The 22,384-nt window shown below is 46.7% G+C and overlaps 1 protein-coding gene across 1 annotated transcript in view; it reads right to left on the minus strand.

The window, feature by feature from the left end:
- PKDCC (protein kinase domain containing, cytoplasmic) overlaps positions 1–22,384 on the minus strand; it is an 81,203-nt gene that overhangs the window by 53,047 nt on the left and 5,772 nt on the right. Inside the window, exon 2 of the mRNA XM_078649707.1 lies at positions 8,461–8,583. Coding sequence (XP_078505833.1) covers positions 8,461–8,583 — 123 coding nt within the window. The remainder of the gene's footprint in view (positions 1–8,460; positions 8,584–22,384) is intronic.

Genomic DNA, 22,384 nt, shown 5'->3' on the forward strand with positions numbered 1-22,384 from the left:
TAATGCCTGGTGAAGGCAGAGCAGTCAGTTCTCTGGAATATAATATCCTGTAATGAATTAGCTTCATGTGCACAGGTCCAATACAGTGCAACAATATCTACAGCAAGTCAGCAACTACACATTCACAGGAATAAATAGTCAATCTCCATACGTAGATAGGTTTCTTTGAAATGAGAAGTCAAATTAGTAGGTTTGTTAACCAATCAAAATATAGAGGGGAATACGGTGACAAACAAGACCCTCCTCTACGTACCTCCATGGCCTTGTAGAATAAATACACATGGTAGATTTTGAATCAGCGTGCACGCCTGCAGGAACGCTATATCTTAGGCATTAATGCTCAATATTCATGCTAAGGAAGAACTACATCTAGAAGAAAAGGGGCAGTATGTTGTGAATGGACAATAGATGTGTGTTTGCTAACTACAGCCTCAGACATGAATCACATTTTGTGGAATTGAACAGTTGATGAATAATGATTAACCTGTATACAATGAGTGTTCGATATAAAAGGTACTTTTAGTCAAGCCTTGGGGGAATGGGAGGACACAACAGAGGGTGAGGCAGGGAAATGAAGAACATTACATTGGTTTAATCCCTTTATGCATTAAGGGCACTGCTTTTCCAATTTACAATCAATAGGAACCCTGAGTACAGGAATCCAGAAGTAGCACGCCCTCATGCTCACCACTGCTGGGGAGCACAAGTCCATCTTGATGCTGGAGTTTAATCTGACCTTAACACATAGAAAGCAAAAGACACATGATGATGGATGTAATGCAGAGCAAGTCAAACATTCACCCCCAGTCAAGAGATCTGGGTCAAATCCATTGTTCTTTAGCTCACCATGCCACCCCAGTTTAGACATAGCCATATGCAAATCAGTCTTGACCCTGTTCCTCATGGGAACAGTCTAGCCCGAACTGCCAAGCTAGGTCCTCACTGGACCGGAAACAAGCATCCTGGCACCGGTTTTGGGGCATCACCCCATATCAGCCAGGCTAGCTTGAATCCAGCGGTACAGTGAGCCCGGGTCCTACATCTTAACCCGGCCTACTTAGGGTGAGAAAGCAAAAAAAGATAGATGATGGATGGAATGCAGAGCAAATCAAACATTCACCCTCAGTCAAGAGATCTGGGTTAAATCCATTGTTCCTTTGCTCACCATGCCCCCCCAGTTTAGACCCAACCATATGCAAATCAGTCTTGACCCTTTTACTTATGAGAACAATCCAGCCGGATCTGCCAAGCCAGGTCCTCCCTGGACTGGAAAGAAAGGGATAGGTATGCCCAGACGTGGGTCCTGTGCTCGCTACTCCGCCATATTCAAGCTAGTCTAGCTGGTGAGGGATGTTACCCCGAAACCGGAACCAGGAGGCTTGTGTAGGGAAGACCTGTCCGAGCAGTTCGAGGTGGACTGTTCCCATGGGGAACAGGGTGAAGACTGAATTCCATATGGCTGGGTCTAAACTGGAATGGCGTGGCGTTCACAAAAAGCAATGGATTTACCCAGATCTGGGACTTGGGATACGTTTTTGATTAATTCAGCATTCCATCCATCATCTGTTCTTTTTGCATTTGTCACCTAAGTGGGAAGGGTATGCCCATATGTGGGTCCCGTGCTCGCTAAGCCACAAGATTTAAGCTGTGTTACCCCAAAACTGGCCCCAGGATGCTTGTTTCTGGTCAAGGGAAGACCACAACTAGCAGTTCGGGCTGGACCGTTCCCATGGGAAACAGGGTAAAGACTGATTTGTATTTGGCTGGTCTAAACTGGAATGGTATGGCGTGCAAAAAAACAATGGATTTAAAGCCCGATCTGTGACAGGGGGTGAATGTTTGATTAATTCAGTATTCTGTCCATCATCTATTTTTTTTTGCACCTAACACATAGAAAGGCCTACATTTTTTAAGAGATGAGCAGAGGCAGTGATAGAGCATGCCTTATTCGGTAAATGGGTACTTTAAGAGGGTGCTACTATTTACAGAACCTAATTCTTGATTATGTACTTAAAATACACACAGTGAGAGAATAATGCACGTTTTCTCACCATGTGATATTTAAGACTTTAGACATCTTATCCACACAACCAAAATTACCATTAAAATAAAGAATGAGCATTGTTGTGGACATTTTTTACAATTTAGTAGCGATAACATCTACAACTAGAATTAGTGGTAAACAATAATCATTAGCTATGGTGGAGTTTAATCGCTGAACCATGTAATTTATTGCCTCTTACTTTTGCCTTGCAAGCCGTGGCAGATCCTCCGGCGTTCATGATTCCTGTGTCCTTCCCACCTCCTTGCTTCAATTAGACCCTAATTACTGGGTGAACTTGACACATTCATGTATAATGCCAATCTTAAAAACAGGCAGAGTACATACATCAATTCTACATTTGCTCCACAAAAAGTGAAGACTGGGCGCGCCCGGAAATATTTCGCCTCGTTGCCCTCCTTGATGTGGAAGAAGAATTTGTGGTCAGCCATTGCTGAAAGAACATGAGGAATGAGGAGCTACAAAAGATCTTGGGCCACAAGTGCGTAGGTTTTTTCTGGTCACAAACCGGCTGTTTCTGACTGGACAAAATGCATTTTACTATGTTCCAAACCCATTTTGCGATTCAGTAACCTATTCCCAAATCACAAAATAAATTAGTGAGTCGGTGTTAGGAACGGATGTGTTAAGGCCATACCTTTCTAATAGCGACTCGCAAGGGTATGTAAGAATGTTTTGCAACAGGAATGTGTTAAAAAAACATTATCATTTTACCGCCAACTTCAAGTTAGTGGTAAACCATTCGCATATGGGAAGGGGTACCGAGGGGACATCTTGGGTGCGAAAACTTTTTTAAGGGCAGGCAGTGGGCAGTGGTCCCAAAGACCACTGCCTACTCTTAAAAAAAGGAAACTGAAACGTTTTCATTTTTCTTTTTTAAATGCATCCCGTTTTCCTTTAAAGAAAACGGGCTGCATTTCTAGAAAAAGGGATGCTTTATTTAAAAGCAAATGCAGACATGGTGGTCTGCTGTCACCAGCAGGCCACCATCCCGTGTTTTTAGCAATTTCCTATGGGTCCCAAATTGCGACCTACCTCATGAATATTAATGAGGTAGGTATGCGACCCCATTAGGAATTGCTAAATGCGCCAAACACACATTAGTACATAGGTGCTTGCAATTTCCTAATAGCGAATCGCAAAAATTCGCTATTAGGAACTCGCAAAATGAAACCTACGTATATGTGACCCCTTATCCCTTTATTCATTCTGCACTATGTACAATAATTTGCAATGTTTTAATAACTAATAAACACATTTTGAAAATTACAATACATCTGTTTTGAAATTTAAGGGGCCGATTCCGCCCGCCATCGCTGTTCGAAAAGGGACCGCCCGCCATAGGTGCGGCGGTCCCGCAAAACGACTTAGGATGTGCCCGCCACAGTGGCGGGCGCATTCTGTATGTTTACATTGTGGCGGGTGGCAGCACCCGCCACAATGTAAAAATACATGTTTTGCATTTGCATTTTGCCTTTGCATGTACAAAGGTGGCAGGCACCGTGCAATTAAAAAATGTATATAGGTTGTGGAAATGTAAGGAAACAAGGCGCTCCATTTACATGTTAATATCATTGAGCTGAGACATTTCACAACTATTACAGAATAAGTCCCAAGCTTCAGAAGATACAAGAAACAAATTAACCTCTTACGTGAAGCCATTGGCCAGCGCCTGATGCCCTCACTCCATCCCCAGTGTGTCTGTCGGCTATTGCCCGATGATGGGGAGGGCTGTGAAGGACTCTCTGGTGCTCACAGAGGAGGATTTTCTTTTTTAATTTCAAAGTATTTTATTAATTAAAACATTTAGTTTGGGCTACTGAGGAAGAGATTGCCCCGCAGTCAGAGTCTATTTTTTTCTAGAGGAAATGACGATCAGCGAGTCTTTTCTGTAAAAGTGAAATGAGACAATAGGCTCATTTCACTTTCACTGGACTGGAACTCAGGGGTATATCTCAGCTACCTGAGCGCTGATCGGCATGGGAGGATATCATTGGAAAGGTTAGAATCTCCCCTTTTCAACAATGTCTTTCCCTAGTGGATCCCTGCTTGGGGGGCGCAGCAAGAGAGTGATCCTCAAGAAGGGCTCTCAACGAAACAGGGATAGAATAAAGGAATGGGCCAATACTCCCCCCACCCCGGGGCCCACCAGATTTTCTGCCCCAATGGAAATTAGATGGGGATTTCCACAGTGGTTTGCCTTGCATAGCTACCACAATGTTTTCTTACCCACAATGCACTGCAAATCTTAAGCGTTGCATAACATTTTGCATTTTCCTTACATTTCTGTGAGGGAAAGTTGCAGAATCTGTGGAGAATCACATATTTTCTACTATTTAGCATGCCCCCACTTGCTCCAATAAAAATGGTACCCTACGTATGTGACTGGTCCTAATACTGGCAACATAAAAGGCCCCAAAATGAAACATGCAGAGATCAGCAATAGGGGCAGCAACGGTATTTGAACCCGGGCTGGACGGCCACCCAGGTAAACCTACCAAAACCAGACATTTCTGAAAACTAGACATTGGGGGGGAGTCCAATGTGGTGTACTAGCGTGAATCGAAGGATTGTTTCTTACCCACAATGCCTTGCGAAACTCAGGCTTTCCGTCACAGAAATATGAGAAAAATGTGTGGTTTTAGACAAGGTTTGAGATTTGCAAGAGCTTCTGGGGATAAAAACCTGGCGAGGCCCACACAAGTCTCACCATCCTGGATATCCACGAGTGTCTAGATTTCAGAAATGTGCAGGTCTGGTAGGTTTCTCTGGGTGTGGGGGCTGGGCTATGGCCCAAATCCTGCAGCCACCAACATTGCAAAAGAGGACGTTTTTTTTTGGGGGGGGGGGGCTTGATCTGTCAATGTTGTGTTTATGGCCTTTTCCTGTCACAGGCACTAGACCCACCCACACAATTTAAGTACCATTTTTAATGGGTAACTTGGGGGGAAATGCTGGATGGTAGGATATTTATGGCTCCCCACGGATTCCAGACCTTTCCCTCACAAAAATGTGAGGAAAATATGGGTTCTGATAAAGTTTTAAACTTGCAAGCGCCTCTGGGTAAAAAAATAGCAGTGACAGCCAAGCAAGCCATGCAACCTTTGGCCTCCCCCGGTGTTGAGTTAGCAGAAATGCGCTGGTTTAGGTTTCCTTGGGTGGCAGCTGAGCTAGAGTCCAAATTACACAGGCACCAACATTGCTGAAAAAAGTCTTTTTAGTTAGAAAAATGTGATCTACCCATGTTGATTTTTGCCCGTTTTCCAGTCACGGGCACTAGGCCCACCCACACATGTGAGGTACCATTTGTATTGGGAGACTTTGGGGAATACTGGGTGGTAGGAAATGTGGGGCTCCCTTCAAATGCGAGCACTTGCCCTCACAGAAATTTGAGAAAATGTGTGTTTTATAAGCACAGTTTAAGGTTTGCAATGGCGTCTAGGTTAAAAAATACGCTGCTAGAACCACACAAGCCACACCACTCTGGACAATCCCAAATGTCTACTCTTCAGAAAAGTCTTGGTATGGTATCTTTTCCTGAGAGGCCACTGAGCTAGGATCCAAAGTCTGCAGCTCACCATGTTGTAAAAAAGCATGGATACTAATGGGTACAACATGAGGTGGTGTTTTGGGGTGTACTGTGTTACGGGCACTAGGCCATGCCACACAAATGAGGTAGCACTTTCATCGGGAGACATGTGGGAACACAGAATAGTAGAGCGTTTTGTTATTAACAATTTAATTTCTCTGCATTTGTGCCTTCCTAATGTAAGCCAGTTTGCTAGAAAGAAGACATTTTGCAACATGCCCCCTGAATCACATGCTAGTGTAGGTATCCATAAACTCAGAGATATACAAATAACCACTGCTCCTAAACTAAGTATCTGGTGTATATTTCAGAAAATACATAGGTCTCCATCATACTCATTTTTCACTCTTTACATTTTAACATATGGCTTCTCTATATTTGGTACACAATGAAAACCATGCAAGGTGCAGCTCAGCTGTTGGCTCTATGTACCTCAGGTTCTTGGAGAACCTACAAACCCTAGATATCCCCATGACTAGAAGGATCTAGCAGAAGAAATTGTATATTGTTTAAGGAAATCAAGAGGTTACAGATGAAAATATTGTCCCAAATGCCTATATTTTCCTACTCGATTTCAAAACCTTGATGGACTACACAAAAGACAACTTGCTGAATTCAGAATTGTCTCTACTTTTCAGAAATGTATAGCTTTCCTGCATCTCCAGTGGGTTTGCTGCCAGTTTCCATCACAAACTGAAAGGAGGTCGGAAGCCCACCTATTAGGAAAACTAGGCTACCTCTTAGAAAATTGTAAAAACTGGGAAGATGGTGATTTTAGCACATCAAACTTTTTATTGGTGCCATTTTTTGGTAACAAAAAACTCCAGACACCTGTTTGCCAAGCACTTTTTTTCCCAATTTAAAAAATATATATATCTGTACCTATATTTTCCTATTTCCTCAGTCTCCTTTATGGGAATCCACATACCCTGGGCACCTTTAGAATTCCCATAATGTTTGGAAAAAATGATGCTAATTTGGTGTGGATACACTAAGTAGAAAAAAAAAGTTATGGAAGCCCAAGCCAAAATAGCCAAGAAAGGGCTCAGCATAGGTGTAGAAAAGCCTCAGCAGTTACGGGGATATAGAGACATTACAAGGTAATTTATGATGGAATGGGTATAGCTCTTGGGTTGCAGTATGACAATGCAAAATTCTACTACACGTTTTCACATTAGTGTTTGCATTTTATGAACAATGCAACTTAAACTCATGTTTCATATTTGGTTCACCTATTCACTGTTACAGCAGCTCCCCTTTATTTTTCAGGATTTTGCTGTTTTTTCATTTTTTTCCTTTACAAAATTATTGAGGGGAGAGGGAGAGTGGTGTCTCTCCTTCCTCGTCAGTGGTTCATTCCATTATGGGGACATACTCGAACCTGCCTTGGCTCGCCAACTTTAATCTATGAGAAATTGAATATCCAGGATCTGTACTATACTAATATTTATAAAGTGCTTTGGGTCCGGTTTCTTGTCAGTATAATTTGCTTGCTTCTAATTTGATTGCTCTCCTTCCTTTTTTTTTGTGTTTGTCCCTTTCCTTCAGCATAACTTCTTTAAAATACTTTTGATTGTAGAATGTGTATCCTTCCACTGCTGGAACTACTTTTTTTCCCTTTAACCCCTTCCATGCTGGTGACGAACCCCAGCCGTCACGCTCCGCGGTGCTCGTGTGCTGATGACGGCTGGGGTTCGTCACGGCCCCGCCCTGTTCGTCACGGCCCGCCCTGTTCGGGCGGCGGCCGCACACGGGGGGAATCGCGGCCGCACAGAAGGGGTTAAAGGACATGTTCCTGCTTTCTCCCTCATGTTCTGCATCAACTGTCAAATACCTGTTCCCCACACTCTCTGTATTCCTCCCAACAGTTTTTCCATTGCTTCCCCTCCCCAGCCAGCTTTTTCCCCTTTTCTGCATTATTTATCAACCACCCAACCCATAGTTCCCCCATTGCTCCCTTGAGCCGGTGGAGGTGACGACCCCGAGACAACGCACCTGCGTGCCTTAAGAGGTATCTGGACCTATGAATATTTTCGGCATCCCACGCAGCAACCCCGTGCACACGCCTAATCCCTGCTGATAAGCGTTAATGAACGCGAAACACGTGTCCAGGGATGGCAAGCACACCAGTGAACACCCTCAAGACTCTAAACTCGGGTAGAAGCGCACCCGCTGATACCGACCACATCGACCATCATGCTCCGGGGTCACACGCTGATGGGACGAGCAGTGTGCGACCTCTTTTGGACCTTCTACTACAGTTAGGCTTTTGTATAAAAAGCAAGACTTTTGCAAACATTTTTTACACTAGTGTTCAATCACTCATGAGGAAAAGCTAAGTATAGTAATAACTAGAGTACAAAATGTTCTCAAGTTACTGGTACTGCATGGCTTTGTAATAATGAACGGCAAACAGGGTATGCACTTATATATGGTATACCAGAGAAAAAGGCACATCCTTTTCCAGCACCAACACCCACAAGACAAAAACTGCACCAGGCATAGGAAAAGAGCAACTGGAAGACTGTCCACTATACGAAGACCAATAATTGAGCAGTACCAAACCTTTGATCGTGTAATACAAACTTTGATCACCTATGACTCTGATCTACTTATATAGGTAAATATAGCACTTAGTAGAAACTACATCTGCTTGCCTCGATTGGGGAACTTCTTGGTCTAGCCTTTAGCAAGTAAAAGTGTACACATAAAATGCCTTTAATTCAGGAGATATATCAGCAATAACCATGAGAGTCAGTCGTTGGTAGAAATAGATTGCACCTGCCAATCACAGTGTTGTGTTACTTACTCGGAATCTGTCCTCCCACGACGTCTGCAGAAGTTGGATCATTTCCAAAGGCGCACCCAGCTCCGTGATGGCGGTCAGTGTGTCTGGGATGTCACTACTATCCTTGTAGCAATAACCATAAAGCTGAAGGAAACAATGAACTATTATTAGACATAATACACTATTTCTGATTCCACATCAAGAAATCTAAAGCCCACAAGCACGGTCATTTGGAACTGTGCCTCATATGTGTACTGTTCACAACATCTCCTTTTAGTACTGTCCCTTAAACACTGGGATCTAGGCCTACTACATGCCTAAGTGTTGCAAGACCCAACCTCTCTACAGAGCTCCACACTTTGTTACTGATCTCACAAGACCACCAGTCCCCATGCATGCGGGGTTGAGGAAAATCACAAGGCACAGCCTCTAAACAGTTCTAGACTCTTCATTCCAAGAACATGCGAACACCTATCCATGCATAAACGGGTATTAGGGAAAGTTGTAAGATGCACCTTCTTCACAGGGCATGATCGTCGCTGCTGACCACCCAGAGCGAGGCGTCCACATATACATGGGTGTTGGGGAAGGTCACCAAGGCTCAAAACGTTCTTTCTCAGCACACATGACCACCTATCAGTGCACACATAGCAAGTGAGGAGGGATGATAGACTCAACCTCTATGTGAAGCTCAACTCCTCTTTACTGAGGACAACCACAACACAACCACAGTCCATGGAGAAGTCCACACGAACCAATCACTATACGGGACTTGATCACCGGTGCACATGTGCACACATAAACAGGTGTTTGGGAAGGTCACAAGACCCAACCTATGAGCAGGGTGTGCCTCTTCATTACTGAGCACACAAGGCTAGCTAACTACACAACCTTGGGTGTTGGAAAAGGTTTCAATACTCAGTCTCTATAGAGGGCTATACTATTTGTTACTGAGCAAATGTGAATACATGTCCACACACATATATGGCTTTTGAGTATGGTCGCAAGACTCAACCTCTCCAGAAGGCTTGCACATTCTTTACTGAGTGCACACAGCCACCTGTCCACACCTAAAAGGTCATTGGGGAATGTTGCAAGACCCACCCTCCATATAGTACACAACTTTTTGGTAAGCAACACACAAACTAACAAATATACATGGCTGTTGGAGAATGTCACATGACTTAAACTCTGTATAAGGCTCCACTGTTTGTTACTGAGCTCACATGACTAACCTGTCCGCACATACATGGCTCTTGGAGAAGATCGCAATACTCAACCTCGAAACAAGGCTTGCATGTTCTTTACTGAGCACATACAACCACCCCACATAGGACCACATGTCCACATGAATGAATGAAAGCAAAATGGTTTTTATAAAGCGCACATAGCTGCCCTGAGGCGTCCAAGCGCTGAGACTGAGGTGCTATTTAGATGAGACAGTATAGGCCCGGAGGGAGTTCTACTTGTTAAACAGGAACGTTTTCAATTGCTTACGAAAAGAGGTCAGTTTCGAGTTGGACCTTAGATATTGGGGAAGAGCATTCCACATCTTGGCCACATTAAAGGAGAAAGAGCGGCCTCCGGCTCTAATTCTCTTAATTTTAGGCACTGTTGCCAGAATGGCGTGGGTTGAACACAACTGTCTACTATATACATGAATGCTGATGAAGGACGCAAGACCCAGTCTGTGCAAAGAGTGTGCAAAGAGTACAACTCTTCCTCAATATGGAAAAAATCACCACCTGGACAAACATACATGACCGTTGGGATGGTTGTGCTGCCTAACACCTCTACTGGGATCCCACCTAAGGCACCCCACACTGAGCCTACGAAAAGCTGCAAAGCAAAAGAGCTGGATCAAAGACACTATGGAAATGGCAGATCCTGCACTGTACAAAAGATGCATTACATAGGTAACACAGCACAGCTACACTAGGGATATACTATAGAAAGCGAGTATCTTTCTGGCCACCATCAGAGGTGGCCGACCTTGACTGCTCAGCTTTTGTTGCAAAACGTCTGGTTACCCGCGTGCGTTTTTGGGCAAGCAAGTGTGAATATTAATCCCCCAGAGAAGGAGTTGGGAGAAACGAAGTGACTGAAACACTGGAAGCTGTTGGGCCTAAGAAAAACTTCCAGGTTCTGTGCACCTTACAGAGTCATATGTTTTACATTCTGGTGCTTGCATTCTTTGAAATGTAGTAGGATTTGCAATTCAGAAAATTACACTAACCAACGATTAAGGAAAACAGATATCTGAAAGTTAAAAAAGTAAAGTAAAACGCACTGTGGATACATAACTAACACCACTACGTCACAACGCAAAGCTCTACAGGGAACAAATTGAGGTCCCTGCATTGACAAAGTACTGCTGCTGGGAACTGCTAAGCTCCCAACCCCTCTGGATTCATGTTGTCTGAAAAAAAGTACCAGCTCGAGTGAAGTGCATGGTGTAAACTGCAATGTGTGTCTGTGGAATAAACACACACTGCTCCAGGAGAGGTATGGGGCACTGGGGGCGCCCGGGGCAGTGCAGGGAGTTCGGATGACATGTCAGGCGCTGGCGCTTGGCACCACAGACGCCTCTGTCCAGCGCCCGAAAATAGGCGTCTGAGAGGCGGGAGGTGTCAGGACATGGCCCCGGGTCATGTTCACAAGAAGGGCCGGGGACTAAAAAGGGAAGGTTGGTGCGGGGTTAACTTCTGAAAGGACGGGCTGTGCTGTGCTGGGAAGCTTAGAGCGGGACGGCAGCAACAGGGGCGGTGGGGCGGGCATAGTGGCATCTAGCACAACATGGCACCGAATAAATCCGGTTCATGCAGCACCAAACAGAGGGCGGGCACTCGTCCCCTGTTAGAGAGTAAGTGACAGAGGATCTCAGGCAGTGCGGCATGGGAAGCGGCAATGCTTGGAAATGGTCGAGAAAAATAAAATAACAAAATTGGAAATGTACAATCATGTGCCATTTGCATGCCAATACATTTCATAACATCTATGGTGAACTAAACACTACAAGGACTCAGTGGCTCGGAATTAAGGGACGGAATTTGCTAGACAAGAATGTGTTTTTACATAGCGCTTCATATTGTATCCGGTTTCTGAGCGCTGTAACAGGCTTTAGTCTAAGCACTTTAATTAAGAGACATTACTTTTACCCAATGTGTAGCACTCAATTTCCCACCTCGGATGGGTGGCTCAGACTTCCTTGCCATCCTTTGGAACTGCGGCTCACTGGACCATCATGCAAACCAAATGTATGTGTTTTCAATATTTCTGCCCGGGCAAACGTGAATAAAAGACATATTCATAGGCATAACACTTGATATTGGAAAACTCGCTTCCTTGCCTAAGGTAAAATGAAAAATTATTTGGGCTCAAAACGTCAATGGGAAACGTGTGCGCATTCCAGAACAAACATTCTCAAAAAAAAAAGGAGGGAGCAAACACAGCAAAATATGTCGATGTAACATCAAGGGTTGGACATTCACCAGTCTTGGGCTATTAAAATGCCACTGGCTCTCGTCAGCGCCTGGACTGAGAAGAGTGCTGGTCAGCGGCTCTGGTGCCCCCGGGGCGAAGGTCGGGTCACGTCGCCCACGCTGAAGGATAGTGTGTTACTGGTTGTTGAGCAGTGTCGTTGGTTCTAAGGGAGCGATGACGTAGGACAGCGAATCACGAACAATGCACAAGGAAGGGAGAGTGTAGGCGCCCTGTGACCCAGGCTCCTGTTCTGTGCGCGCGTACACTGTGGATCAATAGTTAATTTGTAGAAAAATAAGTGCCGGGCTCTTGTCTAGAGGCAGCTTGCACCAGCCCATTTCTCCTGCTAGCCCCCTCTAAAACAGAACCAAACTACCAATCATGAAATAGTGAAGAGGGTGTGGCGTAATGGCCAGAGCCACCGACTTTGGAACTGGGGATCCAGGTTCGAGTCTCGGCATGGGCTCAACATTCTGTGATCCTGGGCAAATCATTTCATCTCCCTTTGCCTGCCACAAATGAATATAAATGTGTCCCTAACTGGTGGTTATGAAAAGTGCCAGGGTTGATGATTAAGCGCCGGTGCTGAGCACCGGAAACCACCGGCTCAAATTATGCACATCTGTGGATGCGGCGCCGTAAGTTTAATTAGATACCCTATACGCAAGCTTTACATTCTATTACACAATATTGCATTCAAATGTTCAGCAACAGGAGACTTTTCATTTGGGCTTTTTCTGCATTTTCATCCGGGAAGTAAAATAATATTCCCAACAGATGAACGCATCCGCCAAGACCAGCGTCGATTTACATCCTCTTTTATTTATAGCACCGAAATTCCAAATATCAGCGAAATCCAGCACAATATGAGAAACGGAATTAGAACCAGCTACAGCAAAGCTCCAGTCGGTGTTGTAAGCGTCGACTCTGGCTAATAAAACTGCTGCTTTATATTGGGTGTTTACTGCCTGGGTCACCACTGCACCGCACAATAAATTTACAAGCGGTTACAAGAACTATTTTATTTTATGCAAATTGTACAATTATATTTAAAACAAAAAGAGGTTTGCTGAATAACTCGGAACAGGACAGTTACTTCGTTTCATGAATTCAAAATTGTAAAAGCACATTCCATCAAACGTCCTGTCCTGCCATTAGTTCTATTACACGCTTGGGTAACTGGACAGTATATTTGCAGGGAGGGTGTGCACTATTCTGTGTTATGGAACAATAATACTTATAAAGGGTTTCTGGGTACATGATACCACCACTAGGTCAATTATTGTACATGCCTCCAGGACTTCGGAACAGATTTCCTCGACAATAATGCACGTTATAATCAGCACTTTTATATTACACATTTTAGGCACCGTTAACTTGTAAAGTAGCTTTATATAACTTTTATCGAGGTGGGACATGTCTATTAAAATCGGTAGGTTAATAACCCGACATATCTGTTTTTTTGGAGTGAAAAATAGAAAAATGTTAAATTATGTTTTATCAAATGCTGGGACATCAGCAAAGATGCGTTGACTTGTTAAGGGCTTCTCTGTAGTTTTGGCGGGTTTTGCAGCTGCTTTCTGCATTGTTCCGCTAACAAAGAGGGGTTTTCAAGGAGAGAATGTTGATTAAAGAACTATTTAAATGCATTGTCATGCTTATTGACTAATTAGCTGGGGAGATGGGAGTCGGACCCAAGGAACATGCGTGCAGAACGTCGAATTAAAATAAAACAAGAATTTACACCAAGGATATGATGCAACATGGTTCAATTGTATAGTGTCATCGATGTGAAATATGAGTTTTTGAACGCTTGAGCGTGCGTGGGCACATTTTTTTTAATTGTTTGTATATTCTTATGGTATGGACCTAGCGCCTGAAGGGGTTGGAAGCACTTTGCGTCAAAAACCTGCGGATTCCATGAATATCGACTGATTACTACAAGGGGAATAATAATAATAAAATGTCGACTGTTGTGGTATTGAAGCAGGGTCAAATGTGTGACAACACAAACAGTCAGAATTGGCAAAATGTAGGTGCGCCCCACCCAGAGACCCTGCTGAAGTGCAAGCTAATTAAGTGTAGTTAGTTATAACTTTTAATGCATTTTCCAGAGCACCGATCTAGTGGATGCTGCTACAGGTTTCTCCCCGTGATCTGTCCTTGCATTATTGGCCCTCTATTCTCCTGGCTCGCGGGTGCGCAGAGCCTGGAAGGCTCGCGCTTTCGCCTCGAAGCGCTGTGCCCCACATCGCAGTGACGTTGCATGGAGCCTCTGAAAATCCAGGCAGGGTCCAGACCCCGCTCCCGGCTTTCATTTTCCTGGTCTCAATCAATCAATGTGAAGCGAGTTATTTTCTTCTGTGCGCCTCTACAGCGCCCACGTCGCGCCGCCGCCCCCACAGAGCCCCCCTCACACACACATACTACTACAAATTACAGAGACACATCTGCCCCCTTTCATGCACAGAAAGGGGACGGGGCCGGGGTCAGACCGCACACAAAAGCTGACAAGCCTCCTGAACAAAAACACACAATAATAGACCTTATTAAGCTGTCATCAGCAGGGAAGTATTGGCAAACAACAGATCCCGGCCTTTAGCGGCCTCGGGGAAAGCGGCTTTAGAAAACGAAATAAAACATTTTAAAAAAGGAACCCAGACGGGGCATTTACAAAACGCGTCGTGGGCTTTGACTCAACAAAACGTTACATTTAGTGGACTTCAGCGACTTTTATACTGTCACTCAACAAGTGAACAGTGCTACGAGAAAGAAATGCGCCGTGCTCCCTGCTCGATTGATGCCTTTAAGCCATATAAATCTTTTTTTTTAAGGTTATTTTACAGGCTCCGAGGGCTGCAGTGGCTTCCCCACCCCCTCACACACACCCTCCAACACGCGTTCACACAAGTAACCTCCATTTCCTATGTGAATTAGCGGCACACATTGCCCGTGAAAGGATCTCATTTGGTTTAATAGTTTAAAGACGGGGTTAAATGTAGGGTTAAATAAAACGGATCCCTGGCGAGGCCTGGGAGATTGGGCGCCGCGGGCACCGCCCGTGAGAGAGGGAATCTGCTGGTACCCGGGGCTTGCGGTGGGGGCTGTGGAGACGAGCCCGGGTTTGGGGGGGGGGATGTAGATAAAGGGACAGAGACATCGGGTTCGGCCTCTGTGGGGACACAGAGCCCATGGTGGGTTTATGTGGGGACAGAGAGCTCGAGATGGGGCACTGTGGGTACACAGAGCCAAGAGGAACTAATATGTGTGCAGAGAGCCCGGGGTGGGCAGCCTCGGCGACATGCAGCTTAGGGTGCAAGCTGTGGGTACAGAGAGCCCTAGATTTGCTGCTGTGGGTACAGAGAGCCCGGAGTGGGCAGCCTCGGGGATTTGCAGCTTAGGGTGCAAGCTGTGGGTACAGAGAGCCTGGGATGGGCCGATGTTGGCAGAGAACCCGAGGCGGGCTGCTGTGGGAACAGAGAGCCGTGGGTGGCTGGTCTGAGCACAAAGAGCCCTGGATTTGCTGCTGTGGGTACAGAGACCCCTTGATAGGCTGCTGTTGGTATAGAGAGCCATGGGTTGGCTGTTGCGGGCACAGAGAGTCCTGGACGGGATGCTGTGGATATAGAGAGCCCTGGATAGGCTGCTGTGGGTACAGAGTGCCCAGAATGCGGGTTGGGTTCAGCTAATTCCGAATAAACTGTTGTGGGTTAAGAGAGCCTTGAATGGGCCGTTGTGGGTACAGAGTGCCTGGAATGGGTTGCTGTGGGTACAATGAATCCGGGAATTGCTGCTGTGGATGCAGATCAACCAGGATGGGTTGGTGTGGGTACAGAGAGCCCGGGGTGGGCTAGAGCTACTGTGGGCACAGAAAGACGAGTGTGGGCCCAGAGGGTGAAGCCGGGGTGCCTCTGCTGAGAGTAAAGAGTTGTTGGGTAGAGGGGATTGTCTCTCCTACACGTGGCCGCCATTTCTCCGGTGCAGGAGGGTGGGGTGGAGCGGGGGTCGCCCTCTGTTAAACATTAGCACTGAGGGTGTTTAAGGCCGCTCGTTTGAAGGCTGTGAAAACATGGCTGCCCAGGTAAATGATTGCAGGGCACAGGCAGGAAGTGCCCTGCAGCTCCTTCACACGTTAGCGATTGCTGCCGGTGGCACAGGCCTCTGCCACGCGCCCTCAACCCTGGGACCTGCGCGCTTTAATGAGAGCGACCTGCAGGGGCTCCAAAAACGACACTCTGTGGTGGGGGTGGCGTGTAACTCCCCACCCCACGAGCGGAGAGCTGCGGACGCTGAGTCGACTCTTCCCCTTCCCGCACAGGAGCTGCAGTGCAGGCAGAGTCTACCCATGCCCCCTGGGGTGCCCGGCCCCTAATGAGCCCCCCTTCTTTATCACATCCAGGGGTGCACCCGCGGGCGGCCGGCCGAGGTTCCAAATGTCCCTTTCAGAGGCAGAGGAATGTCGAAAAGGACCGCTGCTGCTGCATTTTCCACCATTGTCCCTTGTACAAACCCATTGTGCTACTGGCCTTTCAGTGGAGCAGGCGCCTGTCACTCACAGGCTCCCCTGGGGCTCAAGGATAGCAGGCCCTGAGCCCCTGCCTCGCTTTGCCACTGTTTCACAACCCTCGTCTCTTATCCGGCAGAAACGCTGCCTAAATAACTCATATGACAAAATATGTTTCCTGCACTTCAACAATGAGAATAGTGTACATCCTCAGCCCTTCTGCATTGTCTCGGAACAACTTCCTTCCGGGAAAGTCTGTAAGAGCAGTGTGGTGGCCAATGCAGCCTCATTATGTGGAGCAGTTTTTTTGCCCACATACAGTGCATAAGTCACTGAACATGTCAATCGTAAAAAACAAGGGATAAGCACACTTGCTCGAGATCATATGGGTAGCAAAGGGCTCCCTCTTCCTTGGATACAGATAATACCGCAAAGCAATACGTCCAGCACAAAGTCAAAAAGTCATATATTTTTTGTTTTAGTTATTGTTTGGCATTGTATAGCGCGCAACCTGGTGTTAGTATGACATTGCAGCACTTCTCGTTGACACATGTCTGTGTCACTGCGCGAGCAATATTTATGTTTTCGGGGTAGGGCTCTGAACCCATATTTTGGGAAATTTCATGCTAAACGTAGCGTGAAGACCACGAGACACCAGTCGCCATTCTGGAGCAGGCTAGTGAATATACATAAACTATTCTTAATTGAGAAAGAGGCGCCTGTCAATGCTGACGCCATTCTGTAACCCCCACCCCTTCTTTTTGGTGGTGACCGCGTAATTTACGTTTGTGTGGATACTATCATTCCCCTCCAGCATTTTGCATGAAAGGCCCATGACCGATGTATGGGCAGCTGGAGCGTGCCACGACTCACAAATGTTTTTCAGAATCTTTGCACTCGTGCAAATACAGGGAACTGTTTGCTGCTTTTGTAACATAGGACGATTATTGCACCAGGCCACGTAGAGAACATGCATCTGGGAACGTCGCTAAACATATCTCACATGCGTTCCATTGCCTACTACAAAGGCAGCAGAAACCGTGCCCTTACTGTGCTCTGTTGTTGAGCAGCAGTGTAATACCTCTGCGTGAGGCCCTTGCCACTGCGGCCAACATAGGCATGTCCACACTAGGCCACGGACAGCGATCACATGTGGAAAAGGATGCCAAAAACTCCGCTATCTTGGTTCAACTCTCCGCCTCCCAGCGACAGATGACACGTGACGTCACCAAAATCACGTCTCCGGGTCACGTAAGCGCCCCACTTCTACGTGCGGGGGTTAGCGTCCACCAGGTCTGCTTCCCATTGGCTGACAGACCGCGCCTGGGACCTGCCGCGCCGCCATGTTAGTTGCCAAAGTTGACACTTCCGCGGGACCGGGGATGTTAGAAGAGCCAGGGATGCGGTGAGGAGCCCCTGCTTGGTGCTTGCCGAACCTCCCGGAAGGGGGCGCTCTGCACTGCCGAAACGTCCTTTTCCCCAAAAATGAAAATAGCGAGTAGGTATTAGTTATTGTGGGTGGAAGGGCCACCTCTGGCCAGCGACTGTACTAGGCACAAGCGTGTGTCTAGATTATGTAGGTCTTCTCTTAAAAGTGTGCAGGGGTGACAATTAGAAGCATTTGAAGTAAAGTCTTTTAGCTGGCATGTATACTATGTGAATCATGTCCGTATTTAGTGTGTTGTGTAATTTATTGGCGTTGTGCTTGGTTTGTGTGTTTAAGAGTGTGGAATGTGCGCGTGCGTGCTCTCTGTCACGTGTATTGTGTGTAGATGGTGTTTATGTGTGTATATATGTTAAACGTAGTGTATTGTAATTGTATTGTAATTGCATTTATATAGCGCTTACTACCCCATATGAGGTGTCGAAGCGCTTTTTCGGCCAGTAGCACGCTACTCCGGGACCCATAGAGGTTTAGTGTTGAATTAGTATAGTGAAACATGCAAGTACATTTTAAGTGGTGGATAGGTTTGTCAGTTATTTGGATTTGGAATGATAGCAGGATGATAGAGGAGGACAAAGGTTTGTATTTATTTATAGCTCGCTTGTTGACGCACGCTATTCAGGAAGCCCATAAAGGATTAGTGGTGAATTAATATGGTGAAATATGAGGTAATTTCAGTGGTGGATATTAGTCTGTTACTTGGAGTGAGAAGGATAGCGGAGGGATACAAGGGGAAGAAAGGTGTGCATTTATATAGCACTTGTTACCCCTGATGGGTGTTAAAGCGCTTTTCTGGCGAGTAGCACGCCACTCCGGAACCCATAAAGGATTCGTTTTGAAAATTAGTATAGTATAAATATGAAGTAATTTGAGCAGTAGATATGTTATTCCGTTATTTGTGTGTGTTGTGTGCAGTTTGTGTGTTTTATGTGTCAGGTGTGTGTTTACGCGTGTTCACGTACTGAATGTGTGAGTGTTCACTTAGACACAAAGTGAGGGCACTCGCACACACGCACGCCTCCTGAGCGCACAGCGACGGGGGCTCCAGGCCCCTGCTACTGTGGCAGGGACCAAGACCAAAGCAATTAGCGAGGGCTGCCAAATCCTGTGTCACAATAAATCAGTGACCCAAACCCTCCTCTCCAAATACCCCTCATTATTAAATCAGCTTTAATGAAGACCTCCAACCCAACGCATTTCAATGTTAATAGACTTGCACCTGCCCGCCACAATGGGAGGAATGCCTGAAACCCGAGCACTGTCTGCGGATTACAAAGACCCCTCCTTCAGACCGGGCCCTTCGCCTCCAGTGCAGCCGAGGCACCCTGCTCCGGAGGCAGCCGAGGGGAGGCAGCACGTCTGCGCCAGGCGCGTCGGAGGAGGACTGGCAGGTGCCTATCAACCATGCTCCTCATATCACCAACTCTAACATGGCTGCGCAGGTCTCTCTGACCCTGCCCAGTGCTATCTCCGCTTCCTGTGGAGGGGGTATATTGAGGAGTGCGGAAGGCAAAGCTGCAACCAGGAGCAGAGATGGGACCGAGAATAACTTCTCAGCCGTGCTCCGCATTTCAACAACTCTTTGCGCAGTTCTTGTGACTTTACACAGTTGCATCATTGCTTCCTGGGGTACATTATGGTATGATAAGGCATATTAGCAACAAGGCGCAGCAAGCAGGGCTGAGAGCTGCTTCTCAGCCGAGCTCTGCATTTCAACAATTCTCTGCAGTCTTTGAGTAGGTCTCTGTAACCTTACACATTTGCGTCGCTGATTCCTCAGAAAATGGTATATTGGGCTATGGGGAAGGCATACCTGACACAAAGGCATCGCAAGGAGGGGTGGTATATACTTCTCAGCCCTGCTCTGCATTTCAACTAATCTTCGCGCACATCTAGTGGGTTGAAGGTCGCCTACACTGCAAAGCTCGCACTGACGCTAAGCAGACGACTGGGGGGGCGGGGGGGGGGGGGGGGGGGGGGAGCATGTTATCTCACTCCGTACGGGCGGGCACAGGAAACGTTATCCTTAGTGGGAACCTAAGCAACCAGGACCAGTCACGACTTACGACTGGAGCCTACTCCGACAGCCACACTAAACAAATGTCCAATCATGTGTTTGGAGAGGGCTGGGCATACTGCTCAGACCAGTGACAGGACATTCTGGCTCTGGAAGGCCCCGCAGCACAACATCAGAGCACAGACTACCTACATTCTTTCATTACAGTGTGTAATACAACGGCATTCATAAAGCCGTTATTATTCTTTTAGTTTTTAATTAATAACAGGCACAGTGTGGCGCACCATCATTCATCCCTTGTGTCTGTGTCATTTACTATTTATGAAACATTTCCCCTCCGCCCGACCTCAGCACGAAGAATCACGTTATCTGATATTTTTGTTATTGAGTGAATTCCACAAATGACTTGCTCTCTAGCGCTTCGATGCTGCGCTACCGAGCAGGGAGAGTCATTTGACACCCTGACCTCCCACCCATGTGTCCCAATGAACGTCCGCGCGCCCCTTCAGTAGCCGCGCCATTTTAGGAGTGCGGTGTTTGGAGTGTATGCCCGATCTGAAGTACAGAAGCCACGTGGGCCCCGCATGCAGCCTAGTATTGCGCGACCAAACGAGGGCATTTGCCGGCGTTCATCTGTCTCTAATGGCTGCTCTATGTAAAATAATAAAACGTGTATATGTAGAAGGCACGTTCGCTCCTGCTGGAAGTCTTGGCGCTATTTACACCGAGTTGTTGTTTATTGGGCAAAATACAATGGTACGTTCTGGTGCAGTAGTGCTGCATAAACGTTAAATAAACAAATACATAAATGGCATATTTACACCAGGACGCGCATTTTACGTGTCTCCGTGGGACCCCACAGCTCCTGGTTGAGGTACTTAACTGTCTTCTAGGCGCATGACTAATCCCTCTGCCGACTAGTGGCGCGGACGCGTGCACCCTTCGCTGAAAATGGGTGCCGTGTAGAACACACATTTAATGTACAAAAAAAACAGCCCCAACACGAACATGTCGGCAGTGAGTGGGGGGCGGTGCGTGCCTCAAGTGAGGGCTGACGCTGTCCATTACATACATATAAACTGACCAAAGGAATAGAGAAGAGGCAATGAGAAGAAAAAAAAAATTCATAAAACCGGCATCATACCTGTTAATTAAATAGCTTACTTATAACAGTTGCTAACTAGCAAAGCTTTAACACCTTAAAAGTGTCTTTCACTCTTTTCAGTCGACCCCCTCTAAAAACCGCAATATGACCCAAAATTACGGAACTCTGCCGGGACCGCTGGTGAAACCCCGGGACTGTCCCGGCAAATCCAGGAGGCCTGGTCACCCTACCTTAGCGTGGTCAGTCACACCCCAGGCAGGCAGCATTAAGAGGCGTGTGTTGTGTGTGTGCTTTAGAGCTCACAGCTCAGTCAAATCACGCATCTTAAGGATTTTGTGGGGCACGCAAGATACATTTTGGGGGCCACAGTATGGAAATAATTTGATTTATTTGTATCAGTTCCATACTAACTCAAGCCCACGATGCCAAACAATCCTAAAGATCATAATACATTTTAACAGGGCCTCTAAAAACAATTATAACATGTATTTCACAGGACCCTAAAACTCCTTCAGATGCCACTGGTCAGAATGGCCTCCCCTCCCTCCTTGCAGATGTGCTGACCAAAGGCGGTGCCAGCCAAGGGCAGTTTCCTGTCATTTCACCTCGCGAGACGTTGGGTGGGGCGACAGAAAAATGTACCGTGTCGCAGGAGTGTTGCGTCATTTCCACCTGTCGCAGTGGCCATGGGGTATAACGATTGCCTGCCCGTGGCCTTCCTTGGCCTCTTTTTGGACCTGAGCATAGGGGCAGCGGCGTGCAGACCTGCGGTGATTTTCCCTCCCACCGACTGTATAATTAGGCTTAGAGGGGGTCTAGAATCCTAAAGTCACCCCTAGTTATCAAGGGGCCCCACCAAAGCAGGATGCCCAGGAAAGCACTAAGGGGTAAGGTCCAGCAGCCCTGATCCAACCAGGGGACGCAAACACCAGTTTTGGGGCTAAGGAGCACAGGTCACCAGGGGTGAGCCCCTGCTTCTGCCCACCTCCCCGCACCCCCTTGGGGAGCTTGGTGTTTATGGGCAGGGCCCATAATGAGGACAAGGGCACAGTGGCAGGGGGCCACGGATGCAGGTGTTGCACCTGTGCGGTCCGATGGAACGGCCCTGGTGTTGATGCTGCTTCACATATTCCAATGCTCTTTCGTGTGAGGTTTTCTTTTCCACATGCCTGTATCACTTTCAATTTTATGACTGTTTTTGCACCAGTGTGGTTTGACAATTTTGAGCTTGTTTCGTAACCTTCCTGTAATAAAATCTGCTCCACCAGAACCAAATTTCTCTCTGTAAATTCTGTTAGTGACTCCTTTGGGTGGTGTGGGGATGCGGGCCAAACTGGGGGTATCCGAGTTCTATGGAGGGGAAGACGAGTCAGAGGGGGGCCCTTCTTTGAG

The sequence above is a fragment of the Lissotriton helveticus genome, chromosome 6 (assembly GCF_964261635.1).
Source record: "Lissotriton helveticus chromosome 6, aLisHel1.1, whole genome shotgun sequence".
Classification (NCBI taxonomy): Eukaryota; Metazoa; Chordata; class Amphibia; order Caudata; family Salamandridae; genus Lissotriton; species Lissotriton helveticus.